General features: G+C 46.7%; 1 protein-coding gene across 1 annotated transcript in view; it reads left to right on the top strand.

Moving 5' to 3' along the window:
- LOC132567405 (harmonin-binding protein USHBP1-like) overlaps window positions 1–18,446 on the top strand; it is a 47,569-nt gene extending 29,123 nt beyond the window's left edge. The window contains exons 4-13 of the mRNA XM_060233079.1: window positions 2,270–2,394; window positions 4,336–4,659; window positions 5,799–5,891; window positions 7,809–7,957; window positions 11,860–12,036; window positions 14,717–14,817; window positions 15,880–16,003; window positions 16,908–17,172; window positions 17,688–17,897; window positions 18,216–18,446. Coding sequence (XP_060089062.1) covers window positions 2,270–2,394; window positions 4,336–4,659; window positions 5,799–5,891; window positions 7,809–7,957; window positions 11,860–12,036; window positions 14,717–14,817; window positions 15,880–16,003; window positions 16,908–17,172; window positions 17,688–17,897; window positions 18,216–18,446 — 1,799 coding nt within the window. The remainder of the gene's footprint in view (window positions 1–2,269; window positions 2,395–4,335; window positions 4,660–5,798; window positions 5,892–7,808; window positions 7,958–11,859; window positions 12,037–14,716; window positions 14,818–15,879; window positions 16,004–16,907; window positions 17,173–17,687; window positions 17,898–18,215) is intronic.
- Window positions 18,447–19,655: the final 1,209 nt, after the last annotated feature.

The following is a 19,655-nucleotide window of genomic DNA, read 5'->3' as shown; positions in this document are numbered from 1 at the left end:
CAACAGCGGAATCGGCTACCTAGGGCTGTGGTGAGCTCCCCCTCATTGGTGGTCTGCAGCAACTTGACAAACACTTGTCAGGGATGCTCTAGAGCAGTGGTGGCCAAACTGTGGCTCGGAAGCCACATGTGGCTCTTTCGCACATATTGTGTGGCTCTTGAAGCCCCCACGACCCTGCTGGCTGGCTTGGAGAAGGCATTTGTCTCTTTAAATCACTTCTACAAGTCAAGCTGGCCAGCAGCTTGGAGAATGCATTTAAAGTTAAAGTTGTTTTCTTTCTCCCTCCCTCTCATCTATTTTCCTTCCTTCCTTTTTCCAGCTCTCAGTCTCTGATGTTCATGTCTTGCGGCTCTCAGACATCTTACATTTATTCTTTGTGGCTCTTCTGTTAAGCAAGTTTGGCCACCCCTGCGCTAGAGGCTGATCCTGCATTGAACAGGGAGTTGGACTAGATCAGGGGTGTCAAACTCATTTGTTATGAGGGCCAGAACTGACATAAATGAGACCTTGTTGGGACAGGCCATGTGTGTCATAAAACGCAGGACACAGACAAACACAATTTGTGTGTGTCTGCAAGTTGCAAATGTACTTTCTCCAGTAGAACACGACACTTGAGCCCGAAAGATTCTACAAACCCTAATACTTTTGATTTATTGACATTACAGAAATCTCATGGTCAATGTTTTGAGCCTAAGACCCAGGGGAAAACATGAAATGGCTGGACATTGCGAGCTTTTATATATAAGGTGCTTCATGTGCTGGTCAGCCAATGGAGAAAATAGAGGCTTTGCTCTGTAGCTGCTGTGTGACTGAGCAAGCCTGGCAGAGCAAGCGGTGATGCAGAAGGAAGCAAGAGAGAGAGAAGGAAGCAGATGACAGTGAGTTGCTTGCAGGCCTGATAGGAGCCCTCTGGGGGCCTGATCCAGCTCTAGGGCCGCACGTTTGACACCCCTGGACTGGATGACCTGTATGGCCCCTTCCAACTGGCCACCAGGGGCTCTTGGCAGTACGATATCCGTTTGGTGTTCTGTGCTCAGAACTTAATTCCTAGGCACGTATGGGCCCAGTTCGGATTTAGTCTCCCGTCATGCCATTTGTTGCAATTTTTATTTATTTTTATTTTTTAATTTATTTTTGTTAATTTCTAGTCTGCTTTGTCCTGCAAGCGGGCTCAGGATGGACCGCAACAGACAAACACTAGCAATAAACAATATAATAGAAGTAAATAAGCAATTAAAACAATAAAACAGTTAAAACAATAAAATTACTCCATTTCAGGTGGTAGACAATAATTGCAAACAGAGCTGAAACTGATGAAGTCCCCAGGGGTAGTTTTGTAGAAAAATAGATGATGGAGCTCATTAGCATAATTCATTAGTGTATGCCACCACCACCACCACCACCACCCCCACCACCAGCCAAAAGCAACCTGACTCAAAAAAGGAGAGCCCCAGGTGAGCAAGGCCAGCTTGGGCTAGCTAGAGATCCAGTCAGACCAAACAGGCCTTGTTCACCTGGGGCTCTCCTTGGCTGCCCCCCCAATCAAAAGGCCAGCAAGCCACCTGCTGCCCAAAATCACATAGGAAGTGGAGAAAGGGTGGCTTGGGCTTCTCCAGGGGTTAATGAGGGCTGCTGGGGGTGTGGCAAAGCCCCTGGTGGCTGGCTGGCTGCCCTCTCTCCTAATCCAGGGATTGTTATGCAGCTGCACCTACAAGGGGAGGGATGGTGGCTCAGTGGTAGAGCATCTGCTTGGGAAGCAGAAGGTCCCAGGTTCAATCCCCGGCATCTCCAAAAAAGGGTCCAGGCAAATAGGTGTGAAAAACCTCAGCTTGAGACCCTGGAGAGCCGCTGCCAGTCTGAGATGACAATACTGACTTTGACGGACCAAAGGTCTGGTTCAGTATAAGGCAGCTTCATATGTTCAATTCAGTGGACAAGATAGGTGGGGAGGAGGAGGGGGGCTATCAGAAAGGTTAGGGGTAGTACATAAACACCTAGTTTCTTTAAATGAAACGAAGTCCTCAGGGCCAGATGAATTGCATCCAAGGGTTCTAAAAGAGCTTGCAGATGTAATTTCTGAGCCTCTGATTATTATTTTTGAGACTTCTTGGAGAACAGGAGAGGTGCCGGAAGATTGGAGGCGGGCAAATGTTGTCCCCATCTTCAAGAAGGGGGAAAAAAGACGATCCGGGTAACTACAGACCCATCAGCTCCTCCCTCATTAGTCATCGTGAAGATTTTTAAAAATTCCCCCCTTCCCATCTTTCAGGCCACGCCGACCTCTTCCTTGATGTCCACAAAGCCATGACATCTCTCGAAAACACCATTTTATCCCACCGGAGCCGTATCTCAAGCACAGAAGCCGAGCTGGAGGGATCCACCCGGGTGCCTGAGGTATTTATTTATTTTATTTATATCCCACCCTCCCCGCCGAAGCAGGCTCAGGGCGGCTCACGCTATAAAACCACAAACAAACAATTAAAACAATACATATTATAAAATTATACATTCAATAATTAAAAGTCAAAATAATTTGGTGCTGGTCTCTTTGATGTCATATAATTTCAATTTCAACGGCAACAGTATTTCTTCAATTTCCCTACGATACAGGCTCAGCGTCAGTTGAAAGCCAGCCAGAAGAGAGCGGGTCTTACAGGCCTTGCGGAACTGGACAAGGTCCCTCAAGGCCCTCACTTCCTCTGGTAGTTGATTCCATCAGTGGAGGGCTGCAATTGAGAAGGCCCTCTCTCTAGTGGTCTTTAATTTGGCCTCCTTTGGCCCAGGGATTGTTAGTAGATTTTGAGATCCAAATCTAAGTACCCTCTGGGGAACGTGTAGGCTTCCCAATCCCCAGGTCCCAGCGGGGGATCCCCGGTTTTACAGGCTTCCCCCCTCCCCCAGCCAGCTGGCCGGCGAGGGAAGCCCCACCCCCACAGCCATTATGCACCTCCATGAACAATTCCCATAAGGAATGATGGGGAATTGATCCGCGGGTATCGGTGGCTCTGGGGGGAGCTGTTTTTTGAGGTAGAGGTGCCAAATTTTCAGTATAGCATCCAGTGCCTCTTCCCAAAATGCCCCCCAAGTTTCAAAAGTATTGGACCAGGGGGTCCAATTCTAAGAGCCCCCAAAGAAGGTGCCCCTATCCATTATTTTCTATGGAAGGAAGGCATTTTAAAAGGTGTGCTGTCCCTTTAAATGTGATGGCCAGAACTCCCTTGGAGTTCAATTCTGCTTGTCACACCCGTGCTCCTGTCTCCGCCCCCAATGTCTCCTGGCTCCACCCCCAAAGTCCCCAGATAGTTCTTGAATTGGACTTGGCAACCCTAGAAACGTGTGGGGAGAGACGGTCCCTAAGGTAGGCAGGGCCATACAGGGCTTTAAAGGTAGGCCCTCCAATAGTCCTTTCACTCCATTCTCTTCTTGGATGGGTGTCAAGTCGCTTCTGACTTATGGTCCAGTCTTCCCTCTAAGCTGAGTTAGCTAGCTCACAGTTCTTTAGACATTTGTGTCTTAGCTCAGGAAGGATGGCCCCAGAGGAAGCTGGCCAACGGTAGCTCTCCAGATGTTTTTTGCCTACAACTCCCATCAGCCCCAGCCCGCATGGCCAATGGCTGGGGATGATGGGAGTTGTAGGCAGAAACATCTGGAGAGCTACCATTGGCCACCCCTAACTGACTGACAGCTTTAATGCCAGTAGATCATGAAGCAGAATTTTGGCTCACAAGAGTCCACAGCTTAGAGGGAGTATTAATGGCGACCCTATGAATTAACATGCTCCAAAATGTCATCTCTAGAGTTGCCAGGTCTTACTTCCTCTCTGCATGCCTTTTAAATGCCTTCCCTCCATTTGGAATAAAGTCTTCTTTTGAGACTCATAGAATTGGACCCCTCTGGTCCAAACTTTTTGAAACTTGGGGGTGTTTTGAGGAGAGGCACTGGATGCTATGCTGAAAATTTGGCACCTATACCTAAAAAAAAAAAACAACCCCCACAGAGCCCCAGATACCCGTGGATCAATTCCCATTGTATTGTATGGGAATCGGTCTCGATTGGGAATAATGGAGTGCCCAGCAGAGATTTCCCTCCCCCTCTTCCCACTTTCGGATGACCCTGAAGTGGGGGGAGGGTCTCCAAACTGGGGAACCCCTGCCTCCAACTGGGGATTGGTGACCCTGCTCTGATTTTTACCCTGATTATGACTGGGGAGTCTGTTTATGAGTCAATTCGTTGCCACTGTCTGTCTGTCTGTCTGTCTGTCCCTTCCCTTCCTCTCCTGATTGCGGACTTCCCGGGCATCTCCGGTTGTCTCCAGCAGGATGCTGGGCTTGGCAGATCTGTGGCGCTCTTCTGATGTTCTTCCGTAGGCTTTGCTGGGCCCATCCAGTGTCTCCGTATGTTTGCCAGAGCCTGGAACAAAGCCAACAGAAGTTCCAAGGAGATGACAAAGGGCCGCAGCCCCAGCTGCGCAGTGAAGAGGAGAGCTCGGCGGCTAGACTTCTGCCAGAAGAGATGAGCAAGTACAAGAGAGAAATGGCCCTCTATGAGCAGAGGAATGCGGCCCTAAGGGTAGCCCTGGAAGGGAAGGACGAGAGCCTCCGCCGGTCAAAGACCACCCTCTGTGCATACCAAGACGAGCGGGATAAGCTTCAGAGAAAGGTGACTGCAGAGAAACCTCGACAATCATACTTCTTGGCAGGGCTTTTTCTGTAGCAGGAACTCCTTTGCATATTAGGCCACACCCCCTGATGTAGCCAATTCTCCTGGAGCTTACAGGGCTCTTAGTACAGGGCCTACTGTAAGCTCCAGGGGGCTAGGAACAGAAGTCGAGAGATATTGATTTGGCAACTTTTGTGCCATACTAGACCATACTGGCTTATGTGCACACTTGCTTCAGACCTCATTTTGGGCAGGAGCTCACAGGAGCAGAGCTTTGGAACCTCTAGATTTTATTGTGCTCTTTCTTTCTTCCCCCTCCCCCAAATCAGGACTTTTTTTGTAGCAGGAACTCCTTTGCATATTAGGCCACACACTCCTGATGTAGCCAATCCTCCAAGAGCTTACAGGGCTGTTAGTACAGGGATATGTTAGTATATGCAAAGGAGTTCCTGCTACAAAAAAAGCTGTGTCCCAAATACTTGCCTCTGGGTTCCATTGTTCAAACCCTCTGCAAAAATTTCGCTGAACTCCAAGATTTGACAAACTTTCTAATATTTTTCTCTTCAAAAACGGGAACAGAACCAAAACATATGAAGCAGACAGATGGAAATCTTCGTCATGCCATTGTGGCCACATTGGAAAAAGTAATTTAAAAAGTATGATGGGAGTAAAGTTTTATGATGACAACGATAATGCAAGAAGCATTTTAAGGTAGATGCTGAGCTGATATAATTTAGTCCACCTTCCGGTGATGTCAGGGGTGTGTGGTGCATGCAAATGAGTTGTGCCAATGAGCTCCAGCACCTCTTTTATGACAAAAGGACCCCTGCTGCCATCTCATTCAATTAGAGGTACACATTTCCATCAATGAATTCATGAACTTTGCGTACTGAGTGAAGATGGAGGTTTCACTCGGCTATCGTGGCCAACAGCCATTGGTATGCTCTTTCTCTTCCATAAATGTGTCTAGCCTGTTCTCAAAGCCAGCTAAGCCAGTGGCTGGCTGCCTCTTGTGGGAGTGGGTTCTGCTAATTTTGCACTGAGTGACGCAGGGCCTTCTTTGGCCTCTCCTGAATCCACTTGATAGGGCAGGGATTAGGAGCAGCACTGTCATGATGTGTGCTCGTGCGTCGTTGCAGGTCAAAGAGTTGCAGGATGATCTCTGTAAGATCAAGAACCTGACGGATGGATTTGCCTGCCCTGTGCAAGAAGGAAGGCCATGGGGGTTTCAGGTGAGCGCTCTTTTTTTTGTAAGCTCTTGGAGGACTGGCTACATCAGGGGTGTGTGGCCAAATATGCAAAGCAGCTCTTGCTAGACTCCCCCCCCCCTGATTGTAGGACAGTGTGTGTAGTATAGCCAGGAGATCCTGAGATTGTCTTGCAGCCAAACTTTCTAGCTCTTTTAGCGTTACGTGCCACTAGGTGGTGAACTAGATTTGTTTTTCAGGCAAGAGATGTTCTGGAGGCCGTTTCCCACTACCTGCCTCTGTGTCCCACCACTACATTCCTTAGAGGTTGACCATCCAAAAACTACCCAGGGCTGACTCTGCAAGTTTGGTGTAGTGTAGTAGTTAAGTGTGCGGACTCTTATCTGGGAGAACCGGGTTTGATTCCCACTCCTCCACTTGCAGCTGCTGGAATGGCCTTGGGTCAGCCATAGCCCTGGCAGAGGTTGTCCTTGAAAGGGCAGCTGCTGGGAGAGCCCTCTCCAGCCCCACCCACCTCACAGGGGGTCTGTTGTGGGGGAGGAAGGTAAAGGAGATTGTGAGCCACTCTGAGACTCTTCAGAGTGGAGGGCGGGATATAAATCCAATATCTTCTTCTTCTCAATATCTTCTTAGTTTCCATGATCTGATGAGATTCGGCTAGCCTGGGCTATCCAGGTCAGGGCGGGTATGTGTGTCATGAAAGATCCCCGAAGAAGGAAGCAGGAAGAGGTTGCAACTGAGCTGGTCTATTATTATTATTATTAATATTTTGCCCATTCCTCCATTGGGGGCTCAGAGCGGAGTACATCACAGTAAAAATGAAATCACAATAAAATCTCAGTAATATCACAATAAAAACCAGTTACAGTATTAAGTAAAAGTACAACAGGATGGTCCAGCAAGATGGTATAGCAGGATGGTACAGCCCTATCTAGTGCTCCTTGCCTATACTGCATAATTCCTTTCTCTCTTCACTCTTCCCCAGTTTGGCATGCTCCAGTAGCTTGTTTTCAGCATAAGGCTCAAACTAGACATTACATCTGCCATGGGTCAGGCCATAGGGGCCTATCCCCATGAAATAAAGTGAGTTCAGCCAGCTCTGAATCAACCAAGAACACTTTATTGCAAGAAGAAACACTGCAACTATATACAATCTGGCCTTGGCTAGCCACACCCCCTAGCAATTAACAGTTACTCCTATTGGCTCATTCCAGAATCCTTCATTTGCATCTCTTTGTTACAAGTTGTTACATGCCTAGTGTCCTGATTGGCCAGTTCGTCCAGGCTTCAGGATCCTGGTTTGCAAGGAGTGCCTGTCTCAAGTTCAGGCAACAGGAACCCAGTGAGATGCAACATATAACACCCCACTTGCTATCGCACCAAAGGACAGGGTTCCCTCGTTCCATTTGGCTCTGGAATGCTGCAAGGGGAGAGGAGGGGCTTCCAGCTTCCCTCCCCCACTATTTTTGCTAGTGTTTGCATCTTTCTGCCTGCTCTTGTCCTTGAAAAGGCCAGGTAAAATACCCTATTCTTCTGAAAAAGCAAGGTAAAATACCCTATTCTCCTGTGTGACAGCAAGACAGGAACGGTACCCAGGGCTGGCCCCAGACTGTCTCAGATCCTAGGCAAGGCTCACTTCTGGCACCCCCTTCCCCGCAATGATAATGTCACCAAGTCACATGGGGGGTGCCCAATTCAGACATCCCCCCAGAAGGCCAGCACCCTAGGTGATCACCTAGTTTGCCTAGTGGCAGGGCCAGCCCTGACGGAACCCTTGTTCCAACCTGTGTAAGATGCAGCTTCTAGTTTTAGCCTTAGATGTCTGACGCAAAATCATTCTGAACCAAATAGAAAGTTATTCCTAAATCTCGCAAGTGGATTAATCCCTAAAAATAAGGAAGGGCAATACATGTAACAGAGTTATGTCTAATTTCTCTGCAGGACCCAGTGGCTGCAGCCCAGAACTTGATCCGCTGCTTTCAGGGTGCTTCTAGCACCCACCCTATTTGCCACCTCTTCCTCCAGCAGGACCCACAGCCCATGGAGACCCACACAATAGACATGGAAGCCCAAATCCAGCAGCTCAATGGGTAAGGGTATGCCAGTACCTTCGTAGTCACCACTCACAATTCGTGCTCTCTCCTTGCTTCGATACAAACTCGTTTCATTTCAAAAATAGGGGAAAAGAAACAGTGTGTGACTGAAATTTTTAAAAGGCCCACGCTATGCTGGGGATTATTAGGAGAAGTACTGAAAACAAATCAGCCAGTATCATAATGCCCCTGCATAAATCGATGGTGCAGCCTCATTTGGAGTACTGTGTACAATTCTGGTCACCACACCTAAAAAAGATCCTATAGCACTGGAAAAGTGCAGAAAAGGGCAACTAGAATGATTAAAGGGTTGGAACACTTTGAAAAGACATTGATAGTGGGTGGCAGCAGAGTAAGAATCATGAAGGAGTTGCCAAGGCAAGTGATAAATGACAGAAGAACATATAAAAATTGACAGAAAAACTAAGAGACAATGGAATGAGGTTTAGATGGATAATACCTGAAGGTTTGAGCTTTGAACTTCAGGGGAAAAAGAATCACAATTACAAATGCACAGGAAATGCGTAGATTTTATGAAGAAAATAAAGAATTTGCACCATGATGGATTACAAATTATTGTCTTGGAATGTAAATGGACTAAATTCACCACAAAAAGGAAGGGCAACGTTTCATTGGATTAAGAAACAAAACTGTAACATGATTTGTTTACAAAAAGTGCATATTAGGCTTGTCATAAAAGGCAAGTCCCACTCTTTTGAATCTGACAGTTGAATTTGAAATTGGTGAGGTCCAAATTTTCGCTGTTTTTAAATGTCAGAACACAAGCAACCCCGTACAAGGGCTACTTCATTGGAAAAAATGCAGGACCAATTAGAGGCAATGGAGGCCAAAATGATGAAAGGCATGAGAGAGATGATTACTGAATCAAAAAAAGAAATTATTGAAGAGATTAAAAAAGATATGGAAGATCTCAGAAAGGAAACAGAGGAAACATCTAAGAAAGTGCAGTAGGTAGAAGGGAGAATAAAAGTATATGATTCCACCTTGTTGAAAATGCAAGAAAAAGTGACAATCCGTGACTGCAAATTGATGGAGACTCAGATACGTCTGAGAGGAGTACCTGAAAAGGAAGATGGTGATTTAAAAGAATATATAATAAAAATAATTGCAGAATTTTTAGAAGAAGATCCTGAAGAGACTAAAAACATGTATGACTGTATGTATAGAGTGAACTCACTTTATGCCAAGAAAAATAACTTACCAAGAAAAATAACTTACCAAAATAACTGACAAGAGATGTTGTCATAAGATATATGACAAAGGAAATGGTGGGAAGGATCATGAATAAAAACTTTGAAAAGACATTGATAGTGGGTGGCAGCAGAGTAAGAATCTTGCTTCCACAACTGCGCATACAATGTCCTAGCAGCTGAGACCAAATTAGAGTTCTATCCTCTTTTGGAAATTTTTCCATTTGTAATCCCAACAGAAAAGTCTCTGCAACTTTCTTAAAGTCATATCCCAAAATTTTAGATATTTCTTGTATCATCTGCCAATACTTTTTCGCTTTTTCACAAGTCCACCACATATGAAAAAAAGAACCTTCATGATTTTTACATTTCCAACATCTATCCGACATCTTTTTACTCATCTTTGCCAGTTTTTTCGGAGTCATATACCACCTGTACATCATCTTGAAACAGTTCTTTTTAATACTCTGACATGTTGATATTTTCATCGAGTTCTTCCAAAGATACTCCCATGTATCCATTTGTATTTCCTTGTTTTAAGATGATGTATAGATGGTATATGACTCCTAAAAAATTGGCAAAGATGAATAATAAGATGCCAGACAGATGTTGGAAATGTAAAAAGCATGAAAGTTCTTTCTACCATATGTGGTGGACTTGTGAAAGAGCTAAAATGTTTTGGCAGATGATTCAGCAAGAGATTTCTAAGATCTTGGGATATGAATTTAATAAAGTTGCAGAGACTTTTCTGTTGGGATTACAAATGGAAAAATTTCCAAAAGAAGATAGAACTTTAATCTGGTACTTGCTCTCAGCTGCTAGGACATTATATGCGCAGTTGTGGAAGCAAGAAAAAATACCAGAGAAATGGGATTGGATTGTTCAAGTTATGACATGGAGTGAAATGGATAAGTTAACAAGAACTTTAAGAGACTATGATTTAGAAGTATTTAAGATGGAGTGGAAGAAGTTCAGAAGATATGTAGAAAAAGAATGGAAGATAAAAGGACATTGGACAATTTTTGATAATGATTAAGTATAAATGGGAAGAGGATATGAACTTTGGTTCTTATTAATTAGGGGTACCTTTTATAATAATGTTTTGAATTTAGTACACCGGCGGGGGTCAAGTAATGGGGGGAGAGGTAGTTAGAAAGTAATATATGGGATAGAGGGAAAAAAAGTAGTTATAAGAAATTGAATATATTGCCATATGTTACTAATAAAATTGTTTGAAAACCGAACACATTGAATTCACTGCCACAGGAGGTGGTGGCAGCTACAAGCATAGACAGCTTCAAGAGGGGACTGGATAAACATCTGGAGCGGAGGTCCTTCAGTGGCTATTAGCACAGAGTATTGATGGAACTCTCTGTCTGCAGCAGTGAGGCTCTGTATACTTGGTGCTTGGGAGGGCAATAGTAGGAAGGCTTCTAGTGTCCTGGCCCACTGGTGGACACTAGATAGGACCTGATTTTTTTTTTGCCACTGTGTGACAAGAGTGTTGGACTAGATGGGCCACTGGACTGATCCAACATGGCTTCTCTTATGTTCCTGTTGGGGGTGGGGTAGGATTCACACTTAGTAGTGTAGCTCAGTGACTGATACCCTGAATGCTTTGCACTCAGAAGGTCCCAGGTTCAATCCACATTGTCTCCAGTCAGAAGGACTGTCACACTGGACAATACTCTGTTCTTGAGGGGATTAAACGCTGGTTTAGTATATGACAACTTCCCTTTGCATGTTCACTAGCAAAAAACCCACAGCTACTGATAATCTTTTAGCCAAAATGGACATTGCTTTAAGGAAGCCATCAGTTTAATGGGTGAACACTTCTTTGCCTGCAGAAACAGTAGACAAACAGAACCAGCTTGGTGTAGTGGTTAAGAGCGGCGGATTCTAACCTGGAGAACCGGGTTTAATTTCCCACTCCTCTTCCTCCTCATGCAGCCAGCTGGGTAACTGTGGGTCAGTCACAGTTCTCGCTGAGCTGTTCTCTCAGACTAGTTGTCTCATAGCTCTCTCAGCCCCACCTGCATCACAGGATGTGGGGAGAGGAAGAAAAGGAGATTGTAAGCAACTCTGGGACTCCAAGTAAAGAGCGGGTTATAAATCTAATTTCTTCTTCTTTCGGGGGCACCTCCAGTTTTAATGGAATCTTTTCCAATACACAGGGTCTGCCCTAGACTGTCCAGCACCCTAGGCAAGGCTAACTTCTGCCCTCCCCTGCACTGATAACATCACCAAGTCACATGGGGGTGCCCAATTTGGCACCCCCAGAAGACCGTTGCCCTAGACCAGGGGTCCTCAAACTACAGCCCGTGGGCCAGATGCGGCCCGCTGAGGACGTTTATGCGGCCCGCCGGGTTATGGCAAAATCAGACCGGAAGTGACGTTTGACCTAAACTCGCGTTAGCAATGCACACTTCCGGCACTGGGCTGAGGTGGCAGAGACAGAGTGTGAGGCGATACCGAGGTGAGGTGAGTTCCCAGGCTGGGGTGTGTGGTATGGGGAAGGGAGAGAGATGCAGAAGACGGAGAACTGACGGCCTGCGGCCTTGTACAGTAATGGCAGCCACCACAACAGTCCAGCCCTCCAACAGTCTGAGGGACAGTGAACTGGCTCCCTATTTTAAAAGTTTGAGGACCCCTGCCCTTGACAATTGCCTCGTTTGCCTTGTTGCACAGCCACTACACGTTACATGTCTGCCCTCCCACCTTCAGGTTTGTTGAGAAGCTGAAATGCCTCAACCAGCTTCTTTCGGCCACGCTGCAGGAATGCAAGAGCGACTCGGAAGGCCTCAGCATGCTCCTGGGTCGCCGAGAATCTGATACCACCGCCCTCCGCTTGGCTGTGCAGTACAGGTGAGGGTCAAGCTGGTGTTAACCTGCTCCTGGGTTCAGTGTTAGCTGGTCCGAGTTGGTGTGAGCTGCAACCCAAGGCAGGACCGATAATTAAAAACTACAGTATGTTGCAGAAGTGAGTACACTCCCTCACATTTTGTAAATATTTAAGTATATCTTTTCATGTGACAACACTGAAGAAATGACACTTGGCTACAATGTAAAGTAGTGAGTCTACAGCTTGTATAACAGTGTAAATGTGCTGACCCCTCAAAATTACGCAACACACAGCTATGAATGTCTAAACTGCTGGCAACAAACGTGAGTGCATCCCTAAGTGATAATGTCCAAATGGGGCCCAAAATGTCAAGATTTTGTGTGGCCACCATTATTTCCCAGCACTGCCTTAACCCTCTTGGGCACAGAGTTCACCAGAGCTTCACAGGTTGCCACTGGAATCTTCTTCCACTCCTCCATGACGACGTCACGTAGCTGGTGGATGTTAGAGACCTTCCATTTCAGGGTGCCCCACAGATGCTCAATAGGGTTTAGGTCTGGAGACATGCTTGGCCAGTCCATCACCTTTACCCTCAGCTTCTTTAACAAGGCAGTGGTCATTTTGGAAGTGTGTTTGGGGTCGTTGGAATACTGCCCTGCAGCTCAGTCTCCGAAGGAAGGAGATCATGCTCTGCTTCAGTATGCCACAGTACATGTTGGCATTCACGGTTCCCTCAATGAACTGTAGCTCCCCAGTGCCGGCAGCACTCATGCAGCCCTAGACCATGACATTCCCACCACCGTGCTTGACTGTAGGCAAGACACACTTGTCTTTGTACTCCTCACCTGGTTGCCGCCACACACGCTTGACACCATCTGAACCAAATAAGTTTATCTTGGTCTCATCGGACCACAGGACATGGTTCCAGAAATCCATGTCCTTAGTCTGCTTGTCTGCAGCAAACCGTCTGCGGGCTTTCTTGTGCATCATCTTGAGAAGAAGCTTCCTTCTGGGACAACAGCCCTGCAGACCAATTTGATGCAGTGTGTGGCGTATGGACTGAGCACTGAAAGGCTGGCCCCCTACCCCTTCAACCTCTGTAGCAATGCTGGCAGCACTCATACGTCTATTTCTCAAAGCCAATCTCTGGATATGACGCTGAGTACGGGTACTCTTTGGTCGACCATGGTGAGGCCTGTTCTGAGTGGAACCTGTCCTGTTAAACCGCTGTATGGTCTTGGCCACCGTTCTGCAGCTCATTTTCAGGGTCTTGGCAATCTTCTTATAGCCTAGGCCATCTTTATGTAGAGCAACAATTCGTTTTTTCAGCTCCTCAGAGAGTTCATTGCCATGAGGTGCCATGTGGAACTTCCAGTGACCAGTATGAGGGAGTGAAAGCGATAACCTGCTCCCCCTTCACACCTGATACGTTGTACCACTAGCGAGTCACATGACACCAGGGAGGGAAAATGGCTACTTGGGCCCCATTTGGACATTATCACTTAGGGGTGTACTCACTTTTGTTGCCAGCAGTTTAGGCATTAATGGCTGTGCGTTGGGAAATTTTGAGGGGTCAGCACAATTACACTGTTATACAAGCTGTAGACTCACTACTTTACATTGTAGCCAAGTGTCATTTCTTCAGTGTTGTCACATGAAAAGATATACTTAAATATTTACAAAATGTGAGGGGGTGTACAGGTGACATACTGTATATGTAGGGCCAATAATTAAAAAACTATATGTATAATTTAAACCTAATGTAGGACTAAATAAAAATGAATTAAAAAAATAAAAAATAATTAAAAATGAAACATTATCAGAGATACATGTATTTATTATCAAATGACTAAAAACATTTATGGGCCTAACTTTGGCCTCATTACAGCATAAAAATACAATGCATACAGAAGGGAACTATGGCAACACGACATGTTTCAGCCCAAATCGACCTTCTTCAATTGCAAAACAATGTCTGTACATAACGGATCATGATACAGTAGTAAAAGCAATATACAGAAACTATATACAAGATGATATAGAACAGGGGTGGCCAAACTTGCTTAATGTAAGAGCTACACAGAATAAATGTCAAATGTCTGAGAGAAGGAAGGAAGGAAAATAGATATGGTGAGGGAGGAGGGAGGGAGTGGTGGAAAGAGAGCAACTTAAAATACATTCTCCAAGCACCCAGCTGGCTTGACTTGGAGAAGAGATTTAAAGAGAGAAATGCCTTCTCCAAGCTGGCCGATTGTGTGGTGGGGGCTTCGAGAGCCACACAATATGTGTGAAAGAGTCACTTTCGGCTCCTGAGCTGCAGTTTGGCCACCCCTGCTCCAGGCCTTTGTAAAGGTGGCAGGTGTCCAACAACATCAGCCTCCCTTGCTCCTCCTTGCTGACACTATCTTATGTTATGCTGTTAGTAGTGGTTCTGCCCAGCATTTCGTTAATCTTGGGCACACGTTCAATTGTAGTTCTGTGAGTCCTTACTGCCTAGGCCTGATCGCCATCTTCTGAGTTGTGGTAAATTGTTGTCTAAATTTAGAATTGTAGAATTGTGTTTTAACTGTTCTAATTGTTGTCTTTTGTCTGCCCCGAGCCGTTCAGTGCAGGGGAGGGGTGGGAAGGAAATCTAATTAATAAAAATAAAATAAATAATGTTTCTCTGTCTTCCGTCCTCTCCCTCTCTCTGGGGTCTGTCAGCGAACGGTGCTTGGAGGCCTACGAGGTACTCTGGTCATTGATGGCAGCACAGCAGCGTCCCAGGAAGGAATCATCTGAGGGCGGAGATGTCCCTGTAACAGGTCAGCCTGCGAGGTTGAAGGGACACAGTATCAGCCTCCTGTGTGCATTCTAGCTTCAGACGGGTTTTCTCCTATCCCTTTGTTTCATTAATGGCAACATCTTCCTCCAGTACAGGATGATGGCCTCATAGGATAGAACGGAGAGATTGGGCTGCTGTTTTAATCTTTAAACCCTTCTCTGGAGTCATGCCAGCGGTAGCCCGATCTCTCCATTCTATCCTATGGGCTTGTGTGTGTGTGTGAAAGAGTCCGGTGGGGGGGGGGCACAAGTAGTTAGCCTTGCCTAGGGTGCTGAACAGTCTAGGTCAGGGGTGGCCAAACTTGCTTCATGCAAAAGCCACATAGAATAAATGCCAGATGCTCGAAAACTGCAATGTGAGAGGCGGGTTTTGGGGAGTGGCCTGAAAGTGACATCACAGCAAGGGGAGGGATTTTGGTGCTGGATATGACATCATCAGAAGGGGTGGAGCCTAGGAAGTGACATCACTTGAGCTTTGACCTGGGATTGACATCACCGGACATAACATGCCAAATTGATCACATCCTTGCTTGGCACCTACCCCCTAGTCTGTAGGTGGTAAAAACAGAGAAACCAAAGTGATAAACAGGTACTGCTAGTGACATTTAGGTCCTGCCCTGCTTAAAAATTCACTTGCATTACTCAATGTTAACATGTGTTTTTCTCTTGTGTTCAGACAACTTTGTAAACATTCCATGGCTGTCTCATTTTTCCTGTTTCCCCCCTCTTCCTAATAAAACTAGTTTATCCCACACTTTTTCCCAAAGCAAAAAACTTTTTTGATCAATTAATAGTCTAAACTGTGTAGTCCTGATTTATAAATGGTGCTGGAACTTCTTGGTCAGAGGATCGTGGGGTATAAAGCTCCGTTGTTCCCCGGGGTGCTAAAAGGAATGCAAAAGACCATCTCCTATGCAATGCATAGGAGACTCCTCCTCCACTGACTATGACTCCTCCTCCACCGACTCTGCACATAGAAGGCAGCATCTCTTTGAAGTCTGCACTGCCGCTGTGACTGACCTGTCATGGCCCCCTTTCTCCAGCCCCAGGTGACCTTGGCAGTGTCTGTCATGAGATGAAGATGGCAGTGATGAATGAAGCTCTAAGGTCCTGGGAAAGATGCAATGTGAACAACGAGGGATCTGGATGTGCCGACTTCAAGCAGAGGTACTCAAGGGAGGAGATGTCAAGAGTGGGCTGTCTGTGGTCAGGGCTGGCCCTACCACTAGGCAAACGAGGTGATTGCCTGAAGCGCCAGCCTTCTGGGGGTACCAAATTGGGTGCCCCCATGTGACTCAATGACGTTATCAGTGTATATGGGGGCGGGGAAGTGCCAGAAAGTCTTACATGGGGTGCAGTACAGTCTAGGGCCAGCCCTGTCCATGGTTGAGTAGCTAGGGAGATAAAATTTCCAAACCCAGCAGGAATGGGACAGGAACTGGGGGGGGGGGAGACCCATAGAAGGGTCTGAGCCTTCTGCTGGCTGAGTTCTGAGCTGGGAGGTCTACGAGGTCATCCAGCAGTAGGGTTTCCAGGGCCAATTCAAGAAATATCTGGAGACTTTGGGGGTGGAGCCAGGAGACATTGGGGGTGGAGCAGGAGCAAGGTTGGGACATGTATAACTGAACTCAAAGGGACTTCTGGCCTTCACATTTAAAGGGACTGCACACCTTTTAAATGCCTTTTCTCCATTGGAAATAATGAAGGATAGGGGCACCTTCATTTTGTTGCTCATAGAATTGGATCCCCTGGTCCAGTCCTTTTGGAAATTGGAGGGTGTTTTGAAGAGAGGCCCCAGATGCTATGCTGAAAATTTGGTGCCTCTCCCTCAAAAAACAGCCTCCCCAGAGCCCCAGATACTCACAGATCAATTCACCATATACCCTATGGGAATCAGTCTCCATAGGGAATAATGGAGTGCCCAGTAGACATTTCCCCTCTTTCCCACTTTCTGATGACTCCAAAGCAGGGGGAGGACCTCCAAACTGGGGGATCCCCTGCCCCCAACTGGGGATTGGCAACCCTAGTTATTGAAAGGCCACAACTTGGAAAGAGCCGGTTCTTGTTGCAGCCCCCCAGAGCCAAGCGGTTTGGAGAAGGACAGAAAGGAGGTTTTGCAAGAGTACATCAGGCGCCTGAGGGCAGAACAGGCCTCTCTGAAGCTCCCCGCCTCAGGGACATCGCCCAGGACTGACTTTGCAGCAGCCAGAATCAACGCGGGGATTGTAGCCAAAGTAGCAGAAGTGCAGAGAGCTTGGAGTGACGTTCTCACCCCGGAGGCGGCAAGTCCCAAGATGGAGAAGTTGCATCTGGTGCAAGAACTGCAGACGGCCAGGGTAAGCAAGAACGGGACGCGGGTAGGGCACAGCTCCCCAAATCACCGAGGGACAGGAAATCTCAAAGGTGCTTGCTTCCTTTTGAAGTACGGAGAAATAGATACCCCCCCCCCTTTCCGTTCTTTTCATTCTGTAATGTTCCATTCCACTTCTCCTACATTCCGGTTTCACTAGGGGGTCGTCATACATTACAAAGTCCTCCTGGTCCTATTGACAGACGCGCTCAGTGAATTCTGCGCCTGGAACTTAATTTCCAATGTGAGCTGCAAATTAAGTTCTGAGCACAGAACTGCCAGAACACATCTGTTGACAGGGTCCAAAGGGACGCAGGGATTTTGTAGCACACAAATAAGTCCTAGGGGAATCTCTTTCCCTGTATCTTCTTTCAAAACTGGTTTTAGTCATGCACGAGTTCACACAGCCTGTGTGATGAATTCATTAACTAATTGACTTTGAGGCCGAGTGACTGAAACGTCTGTCTCGCTCATCCATTTTTGCTGGCAATTGCATATCAGGAAGCTTTGGCTGACTTAAATATCCAGCTGCATTTAACGGGGAAGGAGAAGCAAGGCCTGGAACTCCAGACGTACACCCTGAAGGCTCAAGAGGCCGCTTGCTTGTTGATCATCCGGATCCTACAGGAGGACTGTGAGAAGAGCCGGGGACAGCAGTCTGGATCTTCCAGTAGCAGCAGCAGCAGCAGCAGTGAAGACAGTGACCTAAGGGTAAGATCCAGGAACTGGCCGTCAGGCCTGTACCCAGGATTTTTTTTTGGGGGGGGGGCAGTTTAGTGTGGTGGAGCTCCCTTCCAAGAAAACCTGCTAAGAGGAGTGAGCTTCTCAAAAGAGGGGAGAAGCTGCTCTTGTTTTGACTGAGCAGCCTGTAACGTACTGAGACAGGAGACGTTGGTAGGGCAACATGCTTTAATGGAGGCACGTTACAAGAGAGCGAACACGCGGGCCGGGTCCCGCTTATGTACAATCCCCGGTCCAGCCTTCTGTACAGGTCAGCCCAATCCTGACCTGTTAAACTTCCCACCACAGCTGATGATTGGCGGGGGTTCCCGCGCCCTGTGCTGGGCACCTGGGACAGCCCAGTCGCCTCTGCACATGGGCGGGTCTAGCTTGGTTGTGTGCTATTGCGTTGTTCCGATGTATCGTTATGACGATACACTACACAGCCGACGCGAATCTATTCCAAGTAGGGTTGCCGGCTCATACCTGGCTGCTGGGAGGGGATCTTCCTCAAGTGCCATGATGTGCCCGGCACAATGATGTCACCCAGAAGTGACATCATCATGCCAGGCATGTCACATGGGGGACGCTCTAGCATTTGCGGGATCTTGGCCAATTCCGTAGGGCCTGCAAAACCGCCCTCTCCCGGCTAGCCTTCTAAGATGGCGCTTGGAATAAACATCACGCCATCATTAACATTAACATAACTGAGATAGTGGCACTATTAGATTATATTTTTTAGACTTTTTTTGAGATTATTTAAATATTTAATTGTTAACTGTATTGAACTGTATAATCTTGTTTTATTGTTTTAATATGGCTTTTGCCATGTCCTGTAAGCCGCCCTGAGCCTGCCTCGGCGGGGAGGGCGGGGTATAAATAAAATTTATTATTATTATTTGCGTAAAAACTGTATGGAATCATAGAATTTTTAACCCAAATGCTAGAGCATCCCCCACACAACGTGCCTGGCTCAATGATGTCACTTCCAGGTGACATCATGTCACTTCCAGGTGACATCATCATGCCAGGCACATCGGGCAATGATGGAGCTCTTCAGGGGCAGGGCTTCCCCCACAGGCCATCTCCATGCCGGCAGGTTGGAGGCTGGGGGTGGGGAAATGGGAACCCTAATTCCAGGTCAGGGTTTACAAACAAACGTTTATAGGGAGCATCAGGTTGCTTTTGTTTTTTTAGGAAAAAGCCCGGCAGGAACTCATTTGCATATTAGGCCACACCCCCTGACACCGAGCCAGCCGGAACTGTGTCCCTGTGCATTCCTGCTAAAAAAAAAAAGCCCTGGGGAACATCGTATTAACTTTACTTGTGGAGAAATGTGTTCTACTTACTGCTTTGGAAGTTTGGATTGTTCAAAACTGTCACCTTCATTTTTTGAAAAAGCATAGAATACTCTGCAGCAACATTTTAGAACTGCTAATCATCTCTCTGGCCAGAGATGGTGACATGGTCAGTTCACATCATCAACTATAAGCTGTCAGCTAGCCTGGAAATGAAAACAGCTTTTACCTACAACAGGGTTTTTTTTCTCCTACTGGAGCAGACCCAGCACAATCTGTGGAGGTGCATTGTGACCAAATGTAGCCCCGTGGCAATGGGGCTGCTGAAAGTCATTTCTTTCAAGAACATGAGAAAGGACCAACTCTGTGAAATGAATGAAATTAAATGTTTGCATTTCCAAAATATTCATTGTTTCTCAAAGGAGGTTCTCCGTGTTCCTCAGGATAATTT

This window comes from Heteronotia binoei, chromosome 2 (genome assembly GCF_032191835.1).
Source record: "Heteronotia binoei isolate CCM8104 ecotype False Entrance Well chromosome 2, APGP_CSIRO_Hbin_v1, whole genome shotgun sequence".
Classification (NCBI taxonomy): domain Eukaryota; kingdom Metazoa; phylum Chordata; class Lepidosauria; order Squamata; family Gekkonidae; genus Heteronotia; species Heteronotia binoei.
The sequence above is the reverse complement of the archived record's forward strand: the minus strand, read 5'-3'. Positions and strand labels throughout refer to the sequence as shown.